The following is a 22,522-nucleotide window of genomic DNA, read 5'->3' as shown; positions in this document are numbered from 1 at the left end:
CAAAGCAAATAAATATATTTCCTCACAAATTCCATTTTATTTACAAAATAAAATCTATTTTCTTAAAAGCTCAAGTTTTGGTTTCCTAGAGAGAGAATTAATTTTTCCTCTAAAATTAAATCTAATTTTTCATTCTATGTTATTGGTTCGTAAAGTTAGAGCCCATATTCTAAGCAAGTCAATGTTCAAGGATAACAAAGAATATCGTTTGGTAGAAAGTTAGAAAACGACTTAGACTGCCTTGCTTAAAGCATAGGTACTAATTAGGTCTAAAGTTTATTACTATACATATCACAAGACTTAGTTTTAAGAAAAATTTTAAAATTTTGCTGTGTATTTGACATTTTTTTTTAAATCAAATTTTATTAGTGTATTTATTATCTATTAAAGAGAAAAAGCTTGAAGGTGGTGCTTCAAGCATAGAAAAGAAATAGTTGTTGAATAAAGGTGGAGAAGGAGATCTTTCTCCTATTTTGTCCTTTGAAGGTAAGTTCTCATAGAGATTTTTTTTACCTTAGAGTAGATGAAAATTAAATGAGTTTAATAAATTAATATAAGGATAAATAATATTGTAATTTTAACTAAATGCTTATTGGTATGGTGAAATTTATATATGGCATGGGAAATGCGTATATATGAAATATGTTTATGTGAAATTATTAGAAAGTGCGAATGGGTATATATGAAATGTTTATGTGATATATGTGTTTATTGTATGACTTGATATTGACATGATGATTTGTAATAAAAATCTTGCCCTTGAAAACTTGGTAAAATAGTTAGGATACATTTGGCATGCCAACAGAGACTATATTACATGTTATGGAATGACGATGTGTATTTGAAGCGATGATGTGATGTGATGCCTTTGTGGCATAGCACAAATGTGTATTTGGGTGCTTTTTATATGTATGTGTATGACATTAGGTTGGATGCACTTTGGGTGCAATATGTGAAGAGTAAGGTTGGTCGTCTTGCATGCCCAAGTCTCATTTTGCTAAGGCTATCAAAGGTTAAGAATTTAAATATGTGAACTATTGTGCTTATTGATTCAACATTATGTATGAGTTTAAATGTGTTATGAGATAATAAACTTCTTAAATGCATTAATTATGTCGTAATATACATTTGAACTCAATAGATCTATTTTGTAGTGAATTTTTGCTTGATGAAGATGAAATCATGCTTTAGTATATTTATACGCTTTAATTTATAATTATTTACTCATGTTTTATATCTTCAAGCATTTCAATTGATTAACTACATTGTTGAAAAAAGGGTAAGTAAGTTGATTTCCATGAATTCTTACTAAGCATTTTAACTTAACATATCGTTGTTTATTTGCGTGTAGAATTTTGAAGAGTGTCCATGAAGTCAACCACCTTTCTTGGAATCGTGTCACGGTTGGCAAGACTTGAAAAGTATGAATTTCGCTTATTTGTATAGTCGCTCTTAGTGGCATTATTAGAGAGTCTATACTTTATCACGTATATGCATATATGCTAGTTTCTTTTTACATTAAGTCTTACTATTATGGATGATAATGATGTTTATGCATAGGGATTTAGTTGGTAGGCCTTAGGCCTTGGTTGATTCACAAATTTATTATAAGCATACATAAAAATGTTTCAATTGATTTTGAACTATGATTTAGATTGGTAATAGACTTGTTTTGGATGTTATATGGTTTTAAAGTATTACCAATGTAACACCTCACTCTTGACCCGATGAGATACGATATGTCACATTCATTGTCGAAGAAATTATGATTTTATTTCAATATCTAATAGACAAGTCAAATAAGCAATTTTAGTTTCAAAACTTAATAAAACACAATATTTATTCAAATCTTGATTACAAATGAGCTTTCAAAAGCACTTATGAACACTGGTAATATACAAAAAGACTAAAACGTAAAAATTTCAAAATATAGGAGTTATGTTGCGACATTAAAGAATGAGTTTTGCGACATGAAGGGTAGAAACATGATGCTATGACTTCAATCAAGGTGAATTGCAACCTTGAGGACAAGGAACTCTATGTTGCGACCTTAGCAAGGGAGAGTCACGACTATGGGAGCAAAGACTTAATGTCGGGACACCAATAAGGGGATGTCGCGACTGTGAGGGCAATTTTCCCCAATTTTGCATCATATGACACAAACTTGTCAAGCATTAATACCAAATGGTTTAAATGACCAAACAACTTAGCTTATCATATATTAGGTATTAACTCAAATGCAAATTCATCATCCATATCATATTACTTACCTATTAATGCATGATTTCAAGTACAAGCCTATTTATTCTAAATTCAAGCATAACAATCTTTTACTTGGCATACAAGTAACGTTCTAATTTCAATTCATAGCATCACAAAACTTGATTAAGCAAACTCATTATTATACTCTCAAATAAACATATACACATTTAAAAGGGTAAACATTCCTACCATGATTACCAAAACATCAAAATGAACCAAAATACCAACTCAAAACCTTAGGTACGTGCCACTTGCCATAAACAAGACAAAACTATACAAATTTTCTGAGGCCAAGAGTTGAATCTGGATGTTGTCGTTCAATTTGAAGCTTCGAGATCTACAATACTTACGCATGAAAATAAATAAACCATACGTCAAGCTATATGGCTTAGTGGTGTCATTGTGATTTAAATCAATAATTCAAATAGAAATAAGATGTCAAATACAATCAAAATGTGATCTAACTATCAACAAAATCAAGTTTGCATTTCATGTGTCATGTGCATAGTCTCATTCCATATCTCATTTGGTATATCATATATGAACACATAATATAATGTCTTCAATCATCATATCACATTTACATATATGTCATTGCATGCCACAAAGTCCATTTTATTTTCTCATTTCTATCTCGAATCCTCAAATTCTTTTTACAACGGGATCAGCCCTCGAGCTCGTCATAATCTGACCACATGGTCCTTCATTTAACATTTTTACATAATAGATGACATATTATTCACCATTAACATATCATATCAAATATCAATAACAAAGTATATGCTCATTATCCATATTAACCAGATACTGACTCAAGACGGATACACAAATCGCTCAACCATCACACCAATGTATTTGGCACCCAGTGCCTCATCGATACGTCCGAAGTAGAATATGCGCTCCGTGCTTCATTGGTATAAATTGAAGTAAATAAATGCGCCTAGCACCTCATTGGAACGTCTGAAGTATGATATGCACTCCGCGCCTCATTGGTATAAGCCGAAGTATAATCTCGTACATTAATCCTATGGCATGCTAACTATATTCAACTTCTCCTGATACCGTTAATAGGGTAACCAATGTTTTCAAGCATATATTTACATGATTCACAAATCACATTTTTCACACATAACCATTTGTATCAAGCTCAATTTGATACATATCATTTCATAACATCATATACATACCAAATCATGAGACAAGTCAGGTTCTTACCTTAATCAAGATAGTTTGTAACAAGACATATATGTATAATTCAAATCATGAGATCACAAAACCGTAATAGCTACTCGTCTACAACTCTCGCGTTTCCTTTATCTCAAGACGGTTCGATGCCGTCTTTAGCTACGTATGATAATTCAAGTATAGATTCAATATTAGTTTTCACCCAATCATATGAAAAACACACAATCAAACATACTTTACATTTTATTCATTTTAGTTGTTATACTCGAATTGCTCATATTTTTCGATATTTAACATCGAATCAAAATCCAATTTCATATCCTTTCATTAATGACCTTGTACTTTTAATCTATAACATAATTTCTTAATACCTTTTATTTTATTCAATTTAGTCCCCAACGTCACAACATAAACTATCAAGCTTAGTTAAATTTCTAATCAATTCCATCAATTTTCACTACCTTCTAACTTAGTCCCAACATTCTCAAAACTTATACTTCAAATTCCCATCAAAATCAAACTCAAATTCATTAAATACCTATTAATGACAACTTGATAAACATTTAAAAATTGAAAAATCTAATGCACGGGTAAGCTTAATCAAACTTAGATGATCATGAAAACATAAAAATTTCAAAGAAAAGACTTAAATACCTTAGGGATTTTGGACCAATTTGTAAAGAGAGTAAAAAGGAGCTTCTTTCTTTCTTCTTCACTTGGATGACAAAACAATAGGAAGGTTATGATTCTCATCTCTCTCCCACTCACTTGCTATATATACTAAGATTAAGATTGTAATTAACTTAATTGATCTTACTTAATTTATTAATTTAAGACATATATTTACATTATAATTATAATATAAACGCTAGGCGGAGATTATCATATTCTTTCACTATCATATAAAAATAATAATTTAATAACCATTTAGGTCCTTTGGTTAATTACTAATTGAGTCCTCAAGTATTTTTCAATTTAAAAATCAAGAGCAATTTAAATTTTACAATTTAGTCTCTATAATATAATTAATATTTTTATTGATTTAATTCCTCGATCGTTCTTTAATATATTTTCATAATACCTTTGTAAATTATTCTATTCATATTTTTACTAACTCGGTTTACGAAATTAAATTTTGAAACCGCATTTTTCGACACTGCCTAAAAATCGGTTGTTACAACCAATGCTTGCATCAAAGACATTTGCACATTACTTCAGTTTAGATATGTTTTGAGTTGAATTTGTATGATTTTTAAATGAAATTTTGAGTATGTTATGTGAATTTTTTTATTAGGAGGCATTTTGAGGTGATTTGAAGATGTTTTTGACATGTAATTTTGGTCCGTTGCTTCAATTTTTTGATACTAGGCTTTTAGGTATCATAACAATAAAGTCAGTAACTCAATTTAGGTATCATAACAATAATGTTTTGTTAGCCTAATTGTCAGTTTGAGTACTAAATATTAGCTCGAATGTAATGTGAAACATAAAGCACGTAAATCAAATTTTAAACATGTATGTATTTATCTCATGAATTACATTTTAATGTAACACGCAACATGAATTACATGTTTAATATTTAATAAGTTTTAAATTTTATATTTATAATTATAATACTTAAGGTAAAATAATATTTTTATTTGAATTATTGAAAATAATTAAAAATAATTACTTATTAATTCAAAAATTTCCAAATCATAATTAAAATAGTTTTACATATTCAACGTATAATATAATTTTATTTTAGTTAATTAATGCAAAATAACCTTATTCCAAACAATAGTTGATTAACACAATATTTTTAACTAATAATTGTAAATTAAATTATAATATTTTTAAATGTGTAATAATTATCACAATTTATATTAAATTATAATTATTTTTAAATATATAATTATTACAATTTTATTTTACTTTCAGTTTTACTATCAAATTTTCTTTTCGAACTTGTGATTTATATATTATATAAATAATTTGAATCTAAAATTAAAAATAATCTCCTAAATTTTAATGAAATAATTTTTAACATATTAAATTATATAGAAATATAGATGTATTTATTATTTAATTAACCTTAAATAAATCCGAATGGCCAACATTAGGCTAATAGAATAATTGGTAGATAACATAATTAAAATATTTTAAAAATTCAACCATACTTGCGAGTTCCCATAAAATTAAACTTAGCTTGGTTATATGACAAGTAAGTTTTGTCTTAAATTAATGTATCAGGGTTAATTTTGACAAACAATTCAAAATGTAGTTCCACATGAGAAAATAAACTTCCTATACTCTCCTTTCGTCTCTTTCAAAAGATGAATGGTTGGTTTGCTGCCCAAAGCCCAAAGTGGCCTAAAAACCCTAAGCCTCGCTGCAAATCCATAAATACCCTTCCTTCATTTCTCCTTATATATCAGCCCCAAACCCCCATTCGCATTTCCTCACAACTTGAACCATAAACGTACTGCAAAAATAATTCTCATCGCTTTAAATCTTTCTCCTTCGTTCTTTCCGATTCTTTAAGAATTTGTTAATCAGTGTTCTAATCGGTACGTCTTTTAATTGTTTTTTTATTTTCATTCTTCTAATTGGTGGGATAATAATAAAAGAATAATCATGTTAAGATTAGGCTTAGGGTTTACGGATCCTTCTTTTTTTTTGAAATGATATGTTTGAGATGGATGATGATGTGAAATTGTGTGTACATTTGTGGTATTTTCGGCAGTTTACTGCACTATATGCTTCCTAGAAAGAGAGAAGGTCAAGGAGACGTTGTAGGAGAGACTGAAAACAACAATAACAGCAACACTATAAAATACGTCTCCGTCACGTCGCCGGTCAAGAGGCATCGTATCTCTGACACCGCTGCAGCTGATTCGACAGTTAACGACGACACCTTTGCCATAAGGAACAGTAGCGGTAGCAGTAGCGTGGTCGAGCCAGCCATGGCTCCGGGTGACTCGAATCATAATGATATAGACGAGGATCTGCACAGTAGGCAGCTTGCCGTGTATGGCCGCGAGACGATGCGGCGGCTTTTTGCCTCTAATGTACTCGTCTCGGGGATGCAGGGGCTCGGTGCTGAAATTGGTAATGGTTTTATACTTTTTTTTTCCCAGATTTTCTTGTGTTTTTATGTGGCACTTTTTTTTAAAAATGTTATCTGACTGTTCTGTTCGTGTTTTCTCTTTTGTCGTTCTTCGGCAATTTGCTTTAGTGCTGCATGTTGAATTCGACTTTGATGTTTTAATTTCATTAATGTGGCATTGTGGGTTCTGAGAACGAATCTGTGTATTCAGTTCAAGACATGCCTTTCTTTGTTTTGTAGTATGTAGTAAACAATTGTTTAAATTTATGGATTATTGTCTTTATATTGTCAGTGAAGTTTAAACCAGACAAGCTGGTTTATATGCTTTCTGTGTGCCTAACTATTAATAAATAAATCAGATTATTAAGTTAATGTTAAACAAACATGTCACAAGCATATGAACTCCACTGCAGGGGTATAGTGTACTAATCTTTAATTTGATTTGAGTTTAATATTTGCAGTGTTAAGCTATGACTGCCGGATTTTTTATTGTTTCACTGTGGTTTTTGCTTTCTACAGCAAAGAATCTCATTCTTGCTGGTGTCAAGTCTGTGACCTTGCATGATGAAGGAGTGGTGGAGCTGTGGGATTTGTCCAGTAATTTTGTATTCTCCGAGGATGATGTTGGTAAGAACAGGGCACTTGCTTCTGTGCAGAAGTTGCAGGAGCTAAACAATGCTGTTGTCATTTCTACCTTAACAACAAAGTTGACAAAAGAACAACTTTCGAATTTCCAGGTAGTTGCCTCACTTAAGTCTCTCATTGATGGGCCTAGTTCTTGCCTAAGTTAAATTTTATGTGATTTTTGTTGTTACTGCTGAATCCTAGCATTGGGGATAAAAATGTAATTTGTTAACTAATTGTTCTACTAGAGTTGCTAGTAAACCAGAGATTGGGATATGGAACTTGGAAGAATAATATTTGTTTACTAAAGTCTAGGCTTGTGCCATCATGGATTCCTTTGTGTGCTTTCCTGTGTTATGTTTTCTTCCTTGTGTCAATCTTTTTGAGATTTTTATTTTTCTAATCAATCCAGGCTGTTGTATTCACTGATATTAGTCTTGAGAAAGCCATTGAGTTTAATGACTACTGCCATAACCATCAACCACCCATTTCCTTCATCAAGTCTGAAGTAAGAGGCCTCTTTGGTACTGTCTTTTGTGACTTTGGTCCTGAGTTTACCGTTTTTGATGTTGATGGAGAGGAACCACACACGGGTATAATTGCATCCATCAGCAATGACAATCCTGCCCTAGTATCATGTGTTGATGATGAAAGGCTGGAGTTCCAGGATGGGGATCTTGTTGTGTTTTCTGAAGTTCATGGAATGACGGAACTTAATGATGGAAAGCCAAGGAAGATTAAAAGTGCTAGGCCATACTCATTTACTCTTGAGGAGGACACCACAGCTTTTGGTACATATGTGAAAGGTGGCATTGTAACACAGGTGAAACAACCCAAAATGTTGAACTTCAAGCCACTGAGAGAAGCACTTAAAGAACCTGGTGATTTCCTTCTAAGTGACTTTGCAAAGTTTGACCGCCCCCTTCTCCTGCACATAGCATTCCAAGCTCTGGATAAATTTATTTCTGATTTTGGCCGCTTTCCTGTTACTGGATCAGAAGAGGATGCCCAGAAGCTTGCATCAATTGCTGCTAATATCAATGAGTGCCTTGGAGAGGGGAAAGTGGAAGATATTAATCCCAAGCTTCTGAGGCAATTTGCCTTTGGTGCCAAAGCAGTACTGAATCCCATGGCTGCCATGTTTGGAGGAATTGTGGGACAAGAGGTTGTCAAAGCATGTTCTGGAAAATTTCATCCTCTTTTTCAGGTTGGTAGAAATTACTCTCTCTCTCTCTCTCTCTCACATGTTTCTCTTTGTTGTATGCATGTGCTCTACATGGGCATGTGTATTAGTCCTTTTGCCTATGCTGTTGGAACTTTTAAGTCCATCTATTGGCAAATTTGTGGACCTAGTTTGATTGAGAACCTCTTAATATTAATCTGTTAGAACAGGCAGTTTGGTTTTATGATAATTGGAGGCTTTGCTAATTAGAGTGTTTGGCTTTTTTTTATTTCCCCAAGAAACTTGGTCTGGGCTGTTTGTTCAACTTATTTAATTTTGATTTTTTTCACAGCATATATATAGCTTTGATTGCTTCAAGCTCCATTTGTAGTGGGAAATTAACTGTAGATCACTTTGTTTTCAACAGTTCTTCTATTTTGACTCAGTGGAGTCTCTTCCTGCTGAGCCCTTGGACCCCAGTGATTTTAAACCATTGAATAGCCGTTATGATGCACAAATATCGGTTTTTGGCTCCAAGCTTCAGAAAAAGCTGGAGGATGCGAAAGTGTTTATGGTTGGATCTGGGGCACTAGGCTGTGAATTCTTGAAAAATTTAGCATTGATGGGCGTCTCATGTGGTAGTCAGGGCAAACTAACAATCACTGATGATGATGTTATTGAGAAGAGCAACCTCAGCAGGCAGTTTTTGTTCCGGGATTGGAACATTGGGCAAGCTAAATCAACTGTTGCTGCTTCTGCAGCTGCATCCATCAACCCTCGGCTTAAAATCGAAGCCTTGCAAAACCGTGTGGGTCCTGAAACTGAGGGCGTGTTTAATGACGCATTCTGGGAGAAACTAACAGTGGTCATTAATGCATTAGATAATGTCAATGCTAGGCTGTATGTTGATCAGAGGTGCTTATATTTCCAGAAACCACTTCTTGAATCAGGAACTCTTGGTGCTAAATGCAACACCCAAATGGTGATTCCTCATCTAACTGAGAACTATGGTGCCTCAAGAGACCCGCCTGAGAAACAAGCACCCATGTGCACTGTGCACTCATTTCCACACAATATTGACCACTGCTTGACGTGGGCCCGATCCGAGTTTGAGGGCTTGCTCGAGAAAACTCCTGCTGAAGTGAATGCCTATCTATCCAACCCGGTTGAATATGCCTCTTCAATGAAAAATGCTGGTGATGCTCAGGCTAAGGACAACTTAGAGCGCGTCCTTGAGTGCCTTGACCGTGAAAAATGTGAGACATTCCAGGATTGCATCACCTGGGCTCGCTTAAGGTAGTACTCCAAATGGTTGAGGAAAGTGCTTTATTTAACTTCATTTTTGGAGATATGACATTATGCTGCTTCTGTATTCAGGTTTGAAGATTATTTCGTTAACCGGGTCAAGCAGTTGATATTTACATTTCCTGAAGAAGCTGCAACCAGCACCGGTGCTCCCTTCTGGTCTGCTCCAAAACGATTCCCACATCCACTTCAGTTTTCAGCTGCTGATACTAGCCATCTCAACTTCATTATTGCAGCATCTATTCTTAGGGCCGAAACATTTGGTATCTCAGTCCCCGATTGGGTCAAGAATCCTAAGATGTTGTCTGAGGCAGTCGATAAAGTAATAGTACCTGATTTCCAGCCAAGGGAAGGTGTGAAAATTGAGACAGATGAGAAGGCCGCAAGTCTTTCCACTGCCTCTGTGGACGATGCAGCTGTTATTAATGAATTACTCCTCAAATTGGAACTTTGTAGGAACAATCTGCCATCAGGATTCAGGATGAAACCAATCTCTTTCGAAAAGGTTTGCTCGCATCTTCTTTGTTTTGATATCTTATAATAATCTTTTTCTACTTGTTCTGGATTATAATTTGTAGAAACATTTTATAGCTGTCATGGTAGACGGTTAGTCAATGTTGTCTAATCTGGTTGTGGTAGGCTGGGGTTTTTGGTATACAACTAATTAGTAGGAAAGGAACTTTGAGGAGTTTTTGTGGTAGTGTTAGTGTGATTGATGCTAATGTAATTCCATGAATTGCAGGATGATGATACAAACTATCACATGGATCTTATTGCTGGGCTTGCCAACATGAGGGCAAGGAACTATAGTATTCCTGAGGTGGATAAGCTTAAAGCCAAGTTCATTGCAGGGAGAATCATACCAGCAATTGCCACATCCACCGCTATGGCGACTGGTCTTGTCTGCCTTGAGCTATACAAGGTTCTGGACGGAGCACATAAAGTGGAAGACTATCGAAACACATTCGCAAACTTAGCACTGCCTTTATTCTCTATGGCCGAGCCAGTTCCACCCAAGGTCATGAAACACCGTGACATGAGCTGGACAGTATGGGACCGATGGATCTTGAAAGATAATCCGACACTGAGGGAACTCATTCAATGGCTTAAAGATAAGGGTTTGAATGCTTACAGTATATCATATGGAAGTTGCCTGCTCTTCAACAGCATGTTCCCGAGACACAAAGAGAGATTGGACAAGAAAGTAGTTGACGTGGCTCGGGAAATTGCCAAGGCAGAATTGCCTCCTTACCGATCCCACCTGGATGTGGTGGTGGCATGCGAGGATGATAATGACAATGATATCGACATTCCTCAGGTATCCATCTACTATGGCTGAGTTATTTCGTTCGAACCTCCAAATTATTTAGAGTTGAGGATGAGAAAATTCTCAGAGCAGGCTGGCTTCCATTCCGGTTTTATAGTGATTTGAGCATACACAATGGAGTACATTGTGCAAACTTTATATGAAATTTGAAGTACTTTTAGTTGCAGAATATTTATATAATCTTGTCATTTTACCTTTTCTTTTAATATTATTTCTTGGCCATGCATGCATCTTTCTTTTTATATTGTTATATTTTGTTTTAGGTAACTTTATTCCCGCCATGTCTGGTAGTTTTCTCTTATAAATAACCAAAATTTACGTTGATCATTTTATTTATGTTAATTGGAATTCTGAATTAGTTTTGGAATTTAAAAAGTATTAATACAGTGTATTAGTTAATTTTTTTATTGGTTTAATCACTAACTTGAGCGTTTATTGTCATTTGATATGGAGTATATTCAAATTACTTAGATTTAAGTATATTTAAATTATAACTCAAAAACTATATATAGTGTTTAAACCTTCTTCAAATGTTTTCGGTATGTTAAGCATTTGACTGGTAGAAAGATTAGACTACTGTAAGATTCAATTAGAAGATTAATTTAAAGGTTTTATTCACAAATTGCACTTCAAATTATATTTTTTTTCTCAACATTTGATATCTTTTTGGCAGAACTTAAATCATCCCAAATCTTAACACGTTAAAAAAAAATCATTGACCAATCATATTTTTATTTTATAATTTTATATCGATATTAATATTAATTAAAAATAATTCTATTAATATTTAAAAATATTTCTCTTCCCGCCCCCTTCCCACCATGACCGCTCTCCCCTCCCACCATCGCTCTTTCCTCCCAGGTTTCCTGTAATTTTACATTGTTGCTTATTCTCTTGTCATACTTTCTCTTTCTTTATTTTGGACATATGTTGGAGATAATTTTCTTAATTTAATGATTCATGTGATGCTTATGTCTTATAGATTCAGTTGAATCCATCCAGGCAGCTAGTGGGGGAGGGGAGGAGAGAGGAACGGTGGGGGAGAGGGAGAGAGAGGGGAGAGCCGTGGTAGTGGGCGGGAGCCGAGAGAGGGCGGGGGAGAATTTTTTTAATATTAATTATTAATTAATATTAATATTAAAATCAAAAAAATAAGGCTGACATGGCATGATATAATTGGTTCGAACCGAATCGACAGGACCTGAACCAGCTCGGGGTGTTGGTGGCTGCGACAGTGGCATTTCGATAGCTAAAAAATGGTTGGCGACGGTGGGCCTTCGGTGGTTGAGCAGTGTAAGAATTACACTCTTACTAGGACTCTACCAGAGAATTTAATTTTAGATTAACTATTTTAAAAATAATATTATTTTAATATATTTAATATTAAATTTAATTTACCACTTATCTTAATAGTATTTATTAATTTAATATTAAAGTGATTAAGTTAAATTATAGTTGAACTTTCTAAACTCTCACTATATACAGAGAGTCTCGAGTCATTATTTTTCACACACTTAAATTTAAGATAAAATTGTAGAGAGAAAATTCTCAAAAGAGATTATTTCAGAAAATTTATAGAGATATTTTGTTATTTATAACTTGACCCAAAAATTTAGAGAAATAGCGAAATTATCCCATAAGTAATCTTTTGTGAAAGATTTCTGATTCGAAATGAACCCACAGTTGGTAGACGTGAGTTTGAGGATAGCAGAGAAGATTACTCGGTCAAAGCGTTCATCCTAGACGAATCGAAAATGTACAATTTTGGTTAAGTTTTTATTATTTTAGATATCACAATTAAGTTCTTATTTATTTATTTTTTTAAAATTTTAATTTTTCTCTAAATTTATTTTCTGATGCGTTTTCTAAATTTAATTTTACAACATGTACAAACACAATGAGTCTCCCAATGATGGCAAAGTTAACAAAGGAGGTTTTGTTGAAAAAATCTTTAACTATTCAAAAAGATTATTAATCTTTTGTGAAAGATTTCTGATTCGAAATGAACCCACAGTTGGTAGACGTGAGTTTGAGGATAGCAGAGAAGATTACTCGGTCAAAGCGTTCATCCTAGACGAATCGAAAATGTACAATTTTGGTTAAGTTTTTATTATTTTAGATATCACAATTAAGTTCTTATTTATTTATTTTTTTAAAATTTTAATTTTTCTCTAAATTTATTTTCTGATGCGTTTTCTAAATTTAATTTTGCAACATGTACAAACACAATGAGTCTCCCAATGATGGCAAAGTTAACAAAGGAGGTTTTGTTGAAAAAATCTTTAACTATTCAAAAAGATTATTGACATTCTTCTGTCCACCGGAAATGGACCTTCAATGCTTTAAAGAAAGGCAAACATTTATTAACCATATTTGAGAAGCCTATTTAAGGCTACAATCTTACCATTTAAACATTGGATTGTGTTTCTAGGCGAATTGAGATCCCAAAATAGCCTTAATCTTCCATCACCTTTATTCCTCTCTTATAAATTATGAAACTCAAAAAATTTTCTGCACCAACTTTAAAAGCACATTTTTTCATATTTAACTTTATGCCATACAACCCCAAGACATCAAAAGTTTCCTGCAAATCAACAACATGCTGCTCCATGGTGGGTCTTTTGGTTAACATGTCATCTACATATATCTCCATGTTTCGACCTGTAACACCCTTTACTCGGTCTGGCCTCCGAACTCAAGCTACAGGATGCTACAATAGTTAACAAAACAAATCAAATACATTTTTAACTTTAACATTCAATAAATCAACAAAACCATTCATAATTCATATTTAGCATGATTTACAAACAATTCTGAGTCTTAATCAAGCTTATGAAAGCTCTTATGTTGACTCGAGTACAAATAAAAACTAAATTGTAAACTTTAAAACAATTAGGAAAAAATCACAAAATAGGGTCGCACGGGTGGGTGCCTAGGCCGTATTACAAACTGCAATTGTGTAAAGATGGAGTCACACGACTGTGTATCCAGGCCATGTAACTCATTGAAGCTGTGAGGACCTAAATGCAAAAACTTACAAACAATCACACGGTCGTGTGGCTGGGCCATGTGAGAGATTGAGATCGTGTGAAAAATCCATTGACCATATGTACAGTACCACAAGGGCGTGTGGCCAGCCTATGTAACAAACTGAAACTATGTTTACCTAAAACCTCCCAATTCATAAACAGCACACGGTTGTGTATTAGCTCGTGTATGCAATTAGGTATCCTATTGTGCAAGTTGCGAAACCAAATTTTTACATATGACATAAGAATGCACTTAACCAATTTTTAGACCTGTTCAAAATGCACAAATGCATGCCAGAACATATCATATTCCTAATTCTAACCAATATGCCTCAAGGCACCATCACGCAACATGAATCAATACCAAAATTTAACCCCATTCATGCCAATATAGAAAGTGACCAAACACGTACCTTATACACAAACAAAATACAACTTTCAATCATCTATTATAGACCCAAAAATATCAATTCCACAACCTATAACATTGAAATTAAGATCCACTCCACATATCATACCTAAAACATCCATATCAATCATTAAACTTTTATGCCATAATTTCCAAAGTAATCTCACCTATTCAAACAATCCCTGTTATCCCAACATGCCAAACATTCATGTTAATTTATCACATTTCTCGAGCTTAACAACCACCTTCCAAGTTACCATTTCAAGCCATGAACAAACATAACTCAAATGCTATTAAGCACACATACATTATTTATTACCATCCACAATTAGCTTTTACAAAACACTTATATACAATTCAACTCCTATTTATACGTCACATAACCGAGTTGAACGATTAAAAGTCTACCAAAAAGGGAGGTGTAACACCCCAACTCGATTCCGTCGCCGGATTAGAGTTACGAGGCATTACAGATCAAAACCCAACTCAATTTTTTTTTAATTATACTAACTCAACCACGAAATTTCATTCCACATATATATATATATATATATATGTATATATACATATATATATAAACACATAACCAATTAAAATCAAACATGCATCATAAATCAAATTACATATACTAACCATGTCCTAAATTTTCAACCATATCATTATCATTTACCTAATCAAAATTTAATATCATTCAAATTCTTAAAACATTTCCAAACATATATGATTATATATCAAAATCCAAGCATATATCCAAACATATATTTGTATACATATTTCATTTCAAGTTACTAACTATACTACATATTACAAGATAGGTGGTACACCTATTTGGACAACTATTATACATCAATTTGAACAGCATTTATATACCAAACTAAATAGCATTTTCACACCAAAATTTGGACTGCATTTATACATCAAAATTGACAGCATATACATATATAATTGGACTGCATTTATACATCAAAATTGACAGCATATACATATATATTTGGACTGCCTTTGTACATCAAAATTTGACAGCATATACATATATAATTGGACTGCATTTATACGTCAAAACTTGACAGCATATACATATATAATTGGACTGCCTTATACATCAAAAATTGACAGCATATACATATATAATTGGATTGCATTTATACATCAAAATTGACAGCATATACATATATATTTGGACTGCATTTGTACATCAAAATTTGACAGCATATACATATATAATTGGACTGCATTTATCGTCAAAATTGACAGCATATACATATATAATTGGACTGCATTTATACATCAAAATTGACAGCATATACATATATAATTGGACTGCATTTGTACATCAAAATTTGACAGCATATACATTCATTTACTCTATCAATAAGCCAAACGTAATTTATCACCAACATTTACAAGCATACTTCAATTTATAAATCATCCCCTATATTTACCTTTATATAAATATATATATACTTATATAAAATAATGCGTGAACAAGAGAGATTCCCTGCAACAAAATAATGTGTGAACAGGAGAGATTCCCTGCAACAAAATAATGCGTGAACAGGAGAGATTCCCTGCAAGAAATGATGTGAACAGGAAAGATTCCCTGCAACAGAATAATGCGTGAACAAGAAATATTCCCTGCAAGAAAAGACAAGTGAATAGTTATGTAATTTGTATTTTGTAACCAGAGAATATATTCTCTGAAAATTTATTTTCAAAAGTTTCAAATGTAATGATTTCCCGATTTAGATGATGTAAAGAGAGAATAGCCCTCTATAAAAGGCTATCAGTTTGTGAATGGAAGGCAGAACTCGTTATTACCCATTTGAGTTGTTTCTCCAAAAAGTTTCTCAAAGTTTCTCAAGACATTTAAGTTTTCAAAAATTTAGTTTTTAAATTTCCAAAATTTCAAATTAAGTTTTCAAACTTAAGCTTTCAAATTACAAATATATCATTACCAATCCGATCCTCAGATCCTCGGGACTTCCTGGTATCAGAGCCAAGGAGGAGCAGGTATTCCTAAGTTTAAGAAAATATTCAATTTGTTTTCGTTATTTCTGAGTTCTAGTTTAACTATCTTTATTATCGTATTATTATTTTCTTTGAGAATTGATACGGTGTCCGATTAGCCATGGGTTAGGCGTGTCAAGGACTAAGTATCCCGTGAGGCAACTTAATTAATTCAAAGATTCAGATAGTAGAACCCCCTGTAGGAAATACGAAAACAAAGAATGTTTCCTTTCCTTAGAAGAACCAATTCTTCTGCTAGCTTTGTTTCTAATCAATCCCAAGAATCTGACCAAACCTCAAACAACACTGTTAATGAATAAGAAGAACATTATGAAAATATTCCCCAAATATTTGATAATTGGACTCTTCCAAGAGTTCCAACAAACCAAGTTTACAAAAAAACAACTTTTGAAAATTTAAATGCTTTTTGCAGTTATGTTATAAAAACAAAAGAAAGGAGTTTACCTATTCAAAAAGAATATGAAACAATCCAATTATTAGATAAAGTCGTCATTAATAAACTCAAAGAACAAAGATACAAATACATCCATTTTGGATTAGTCTAGGTTGGAGTCAAACCTCTTAGTGTTGAAGCCACTAAAAATACCTCAATATTAGTAGTCTTAAGAGACCAAAGACACATCATGTTTAATGACTCATTATTAGGAACTATAGAAACAAGCCTATGTACTGGCCCAATACATTTTAATTGTTATCCAAATTTTATGGTTTCTTTGGTGATAAAAACATTTTACAATCTTTGACACTTCAAATGCATACCCATAACTACAAAATGCTTCCTGGTACAGAAGTATTAACTTTGGTTTATAGACTCCATTTCAAAGCCATGTATTCTGTAGTTAATACCAAGGCTTTACTCCAAAGCCCAAAAGGAGAAACCCTCTTAATAGAGACAGACACCACAAGATCTCATACTACAATCCCAGAACAATACAATGGCATGAGATAAACCTTCCGATAAGTGGAAACTTGAAGGTGCTCTGACCTGTGGCACCAACCCCCATAAGAAACACTTCATTAAGTGAAATTTCTCAGCACCAAGATGGCACAGTTGAATTAAAATTCAATAGGCCACAAAGAATGCCTCAAGACACTCCTTGAAATAGGAAGTACCAAAGATGACTTTTAGGAGGTTAAATATAGAAGAAGAGTCAAATCCGAAACACAAGCAGTAGATTTTAGGATGACCGAGCCTCTGTCTCTTCTATCCCAACAACATTTAGGACCAATTTACAAGGAATAGATAATTCCTCAAATATAGCTCAACCTATCTATGCCGGACAAAGAAGAGAGTCCCAAAATTCACCTAACATGTCACCAACTTATTCATCAATGACTAATAATGCAAGACAAAGAGAAAATTGAAATACTTGTTTTAGAAAAATTGTTTGAAATAAATAAAGAATGGTGTAGAAAGCACTTCTATTCCAACAAAAATAAGCAAAAAGAGAAGATTACTTTAAAAATTATAATGATAAAAAGAAAACATTCTTCAAGAATATTATAGATTTATGAATACTCATAAAGTCCATATAAAATTCTTTGAATGGTTTGAAGAATATTATTTAGGATCATTAATACAATAAGACATAATACTATATGGCGGACTAATAAAGGAGAAGTTGAATCTCGACATCCCCCTTTAATGGAGGTTCAATATCTTCATAAGAATACTGGAATAAAAGCAAACCCTTTAAGAATAAGAGCTCCCGATGCAGGAGAACAAATCTCATCAAAAGATATCAAAATGATAGTAGAACAAAACAATTATATAAATATTAATCTTCATACAATAGGAAAACAATTAGATTATGTTGAAAATTTGGTAGAAAGTCAACCAATCAAGAGGGAACCAGTAAAAGAGATAACCGAAAAAAGTTCCAAAGAACCAATATTCACACCTTATGAGATTCCAAAAGCTTTCCAAAAATCCCAAAATGATTTCCTAACTGAAATCCAAAATAGACTTCATGCTTTAAAAAACCATAAGTCTGAATTAATCGCCCCTGATACCCCAATACAAACCCAATATTCAGTAAATACATTACACCAATCCTCCCAATCTGACTCGGATCAGTCAGATGAACAACAAATTAACAAGATGGCTTGGAAAGAACCAAAAAGATTATATTATCCAAAAATCACTTTTTGATCTTAACATAGAAGAAAAACACTTTTTCCAAAATAAATACAATGCTAATACAATCTATGAATGGAATATAGATGGAATGTCCGAATACAATATTCTTAGTTTATTACAACAAATGACAATGGTTTCAAATGTTTATAAAACCCAAAATCAAAATGGATTAATCAATGACCATGCTATAGCTAATCTTTTAGTTGCTGGATTTACTGGTCAATTAAAAGGATGGTGGGATCATGCACTGACTAAAACCCAACAGGAAGAAATTTTAAAAGCAATAAAAAAAGATGACCAAGATAGAATTATTTTAGACGAACAAGGAAGAGAAATCCAAGATGCAGTAGCAACTTTAATTTTCTCAATCTCTAAAAACTTCATCGGAGATCCTTCTCATCTTAAAGATAGAAATTCAGAATTATTATCAAATTTAAAATGTAAAAAATTAACCGATTTTAAATGGTATAAAGATGTCTTTATGACTAGAGTCATGCAAAGATCTGATAACCAGCAACCATTTTGGAAAGAAAAATTTCTAGCAGGACTTCCCACATTATTAGGAGAAAAAGTTAGGAATCAAATAAGAGAAAATTACAAAGGTATTATTCCATATGAAAAGCTTACATATGGTGAACTAATTAGTTTCACCCAAAAAGAAGGATTAAAAATTTGCCAAGATTTAAAATTACAAAAACAACTCAAGAAAGAAAGATATCAATGTAGAAAGGAATTAGGATCATTCTGCCACCAATTTGACATCAGGAATGAGCCTTCTTCTTCAAAAACATGTTGCCCTGAAAAGCAAAAAAATAGGAAAAATAATATTTCAGAATATTATAAAAACCTAAATATAAAAATACGAGAAAAAGGAAGAAACAACAAAAAGCAGAAAACAAAATTGACAAAACAATAAAATGTTATAGATGTGGAAAACCGGGACATATCTCAAAATATTGTAAAATCAAAAGAAAATCAATAACTTGAATTTAGAAGAAGAGATAGAACAAAATTAAATGAAATCCTATTAGAAACAACTTCTTCGAAAATGATACATCTCTTCAAACAGATGAATTACAAATAGAGCGAATTACATACAACATCCCGTCTTACGGAGATGAGAATGAACCTTCAATTAATATGCTAACTAAAGATCAAGAATTTATGATAGAAGTTATTGATAAAATTCAAGACCTAGAGCTTAAAGAGAATACCTTTTGAAATTAAAATCCTCATTAAAAGATAAACCGAGAAAAAGAAAAAGAAATCATTTCTAGTCAATCACAAATGTATAATATACAAGATATAATATTTAATAAATATGAAAAATAAAACCAAGACAAATTACAAACTCGAATTACGGTTGGAAATAAAAGCAGATTAAATCGAGCTTTCTCGACTTAAAATAGAACAACAAGAAATGAAAGAACAAATTAGATCCTTAAAACACGAAACCTCGGAAAAAGTTCATCGAAGCGAACATGAACTCGAAGAAAATACACAAGAATATATGATGGTTCTAATCAAGTATCTATTCAAAGATATTTAATAAAATAAATATTGTCATAAATAATGAATTTCAATTAGAAACAAATGCCCTTTTGATACGAGAGCGGACCAAAAGCGCATTAGAGAAGGAATAATTCCAACAAAATATTATAATAAAACATCGAATCTCTTAAGGTGCAAATGGTAAAAATTAAAATTACTTACAAAATTCCCAATGCGAAATATCCAACAAAGGTATAAAATATCAAACATGTTTTTAATGGTAAAAGATATTACCCAAGATGTCATATTAGGAACCCCATTCATATCCTTACTCAAACCTTATAAAGTAACAAATAATTCTATCTCCACTAAAGTTTTAAACACTAAGGTAGAATTTCCTTTTGTAGAAAAACGAAAATAAGAAACCTCAACCTATTAAAATCTTTATCCATTCATAATGGACAAATTAATAATTTAATTAATTACAAACAAAAGCAAATCTCTTTCCTAAAAGAAGAAATATGTTTTAAAAATTAAATGAACAATTAAGAAAAGAGAAATACAAAAAGAATAGATCAAATCAAAAAGAAATAGAATCAACGATTTGCTCGACATTCTTAATGCCTTTTGGAATAGAAAGAAACATGAAGTAACATTACCATATAAAACGATTTTGATGAAAGACAAATACCCACAAAAGCAAGACCAATACAAATGAACAAAGAAATGGAAGAATTTTGTAGAAAAGAAATACAAGACCTTCTTAATAAAAAATTAATTAGAAAGAGCAGTTCCCCTTGGAGTTGTTCAGCATTTTATGTAATAAAAAATGCAGAACTTGAAAGAGGAACGCCAAGATTAGTAATTAATTACAAACCTCTCAATCAAGCCTTAAAATGGATTAGATACTCAATACCAAATAAGAAAGATTTGCTACAAAAACTTTGTAATGCAAATATTTTCTCAAAATTTGATATGAAATCCGGATTTTGGCAAATCCAAATAAAAGAAGAAGAAAGATATAAAACAGCATTTACTGTACCATTTGGACAATACGAATGGAATGTAATGCCTTTTGGGTTAAAAAATGCTCCATCCGAGTTCCAAAGAATAATGAATGATATTTTTTACCAATAAAAATATATCAATCTTTATAAAAGTCATAAGAAATAATGGTTTAGTAGTTTCTAAATCCAAAATAAGTTTATTCCAAACCAAAGTAAGGTTTTTAGGTCATTATATTACCCAAGGAACCATTACCCCAATAGAACGATCTATAGAATTTGCTAGCAAATTCCCAGACCAAATTCTTGATAAAGTTCAATTACAAAGGTTCTTAGGAAGCCTCAATTATGTTATAGACTTTTATCCAGGTCTTAGCAAATTATGTAAACCATTATATGATAGACTCAAAAAGAATCCACAACCTTGGACAAAAAACCATACCAATATTATCACCCAAATCAAAAAACAAATCACTAAGCTTCCTTGTTTATATTTAGCTGATCCAAATGCCCCCAAGATAGTTGAAACAGATGCTTCGAAATAGGGTATGGTGGGATCCTAAAACAAGTTAAAGGAGGAAAAGAGCAAGTAGTCCGGTTTACTTACGCATACCTTTGGAATCCTACTCAACAAAATTATAGTACTATTAAAAAGAAATTTTATCAATTGTTTTATGCATTACAAAATTCCAAAGTGATTTATTAAATCAAAATTCCTTTTTGAATCGATTGCAAATCTGCAAAAGAAGTTTTACAAAAAGATGTTCAAAACATTGCCTCAAAACAGATTTTTGTAAGATGGCAGACAATTTTGAGCATATTTGATTTTGATATTGAATACATCAAAGGAGAAACTAATTCTTTGCCTGATTTTCTCACCAGAGAGTTTCTTCAAAAATGCCCCACAAACTCCGAGACAAAAGAAAAGGGAAAATAGAAGAATCATCCAAAAGCCAAATCACATCAAAACCAATTAAAACATGGTATGAAATTTTCCATGAAGAAGATGAGAAATCATCATCATCGTCAAAATCCTCCAAAAATACAATAATTCAAGATGCACAAGATCCAAATGAGATTGGTTCTCAAATCAAAAAATGGATTGAGTCCCTATCTCAATCTCCAGAAGTAGTATTGGCCTTTTCGCAAATGAAAGAGGAAACTCCTCTCAAACAAATTGCTGCTGAAGCAGCAAAGGTTTCAAAAAATAAAGAGATTGTTTTACACAAACCAAAATCTCTTAAAAATGTTTTAAAAGAGACTTCTCTCCAAGATGTTTTTCCAAAAGAGATAGCGGTATCTTCACAAATTGCTACACAAAAATCTTCACAATATTTTCCAAACAAATATTTTGAAAAAATTCTTGTTATGGAGGAAGAATTTTTAGAAAAACCTCCACATATACTGGCTAAAGAACTTTGCAATGGATGGCATTTCAAACCATTGGATTCTCAAAAACCCCAACAGT

The 22,522-nt window shown here is 32.4% G+C and overlaps 1 protein-coding gene across 1 annotated transcript; it reads left to right on the top strand.

Moving 5' to 3' along the window:
* Nucleotides 1-5,788: 5,788 nt before the first annotated feature.
* LOC105789021 (ubiquitin-activating enzyme E1 1) lies at nt 5,789-11,179 on the top strand. Its single transcript, XM_012616210.2, has 7 exons — nt 5,789-5,996; nt 6,173-6,537; nt 7,055-7,272; nt 7,572-8,366; nt 8,749-9,617; nt 9,699-10,131; nt 10,369-11,179. The coding sequence occupies exons 2-7, from the start codon at nt 6,186-6,188 to the stop codon at nt 10,963-10,965; spliced, it is 3,264 nt and encodes a 1,087-aa protein (XP_012471664.1). The 5' UTR covers nt 5,789-5,996; nt 6,173-6,185; the 3' UTR covers nt 10,966-11,179.
* Nucleotides 11,180-22,522: the final 11,343 nt, after the last annotated feature.

The sequence above is a fragment of the Gossypium raimondii genome, chromosome 2 (assembly GCF_025698545.1).
Source record: "Gossypium raimondii isolate GPD5lz chromosome 2, ASM2569854v1, whole genome shotgun sequence".
Lineage (NCBI taxonomy): Eukaryota > Viridiplantae > Streptophyta > Magnoliopsida > Malvales > Malvaceae > Gossypium > Gossypium raimondii.
This window is presented reverse-complemented; position numbering and strand designations above follow the sequence as displayed.

Excerpts from the sequence above, each read along its gene's own strand:
- LOC105789021 (XM_012616210.2), top strand. The coding sequence starts at position 6,186 with ATGCTTCCTAGAAAGAGAGAAGGTCAAGGAGACGTTGTAGGAGAGACT. Across the intron at positions 8,367-8,748 it reads AATTTCATCCTCTTTTTCAG|TTCTTCTATTTTGACTCAGT; the intron begins GTTGGTAGAAAT and ends TGTTTTCAACAG. Across the intron at positions 9,618-9,698 it reads ATCACCTGGGCTCGCTTAAG|GTTTGAAGATTATTTCGTTA; the intron begins GTAGTACTCCAA and ends TTCTGTATTCAG.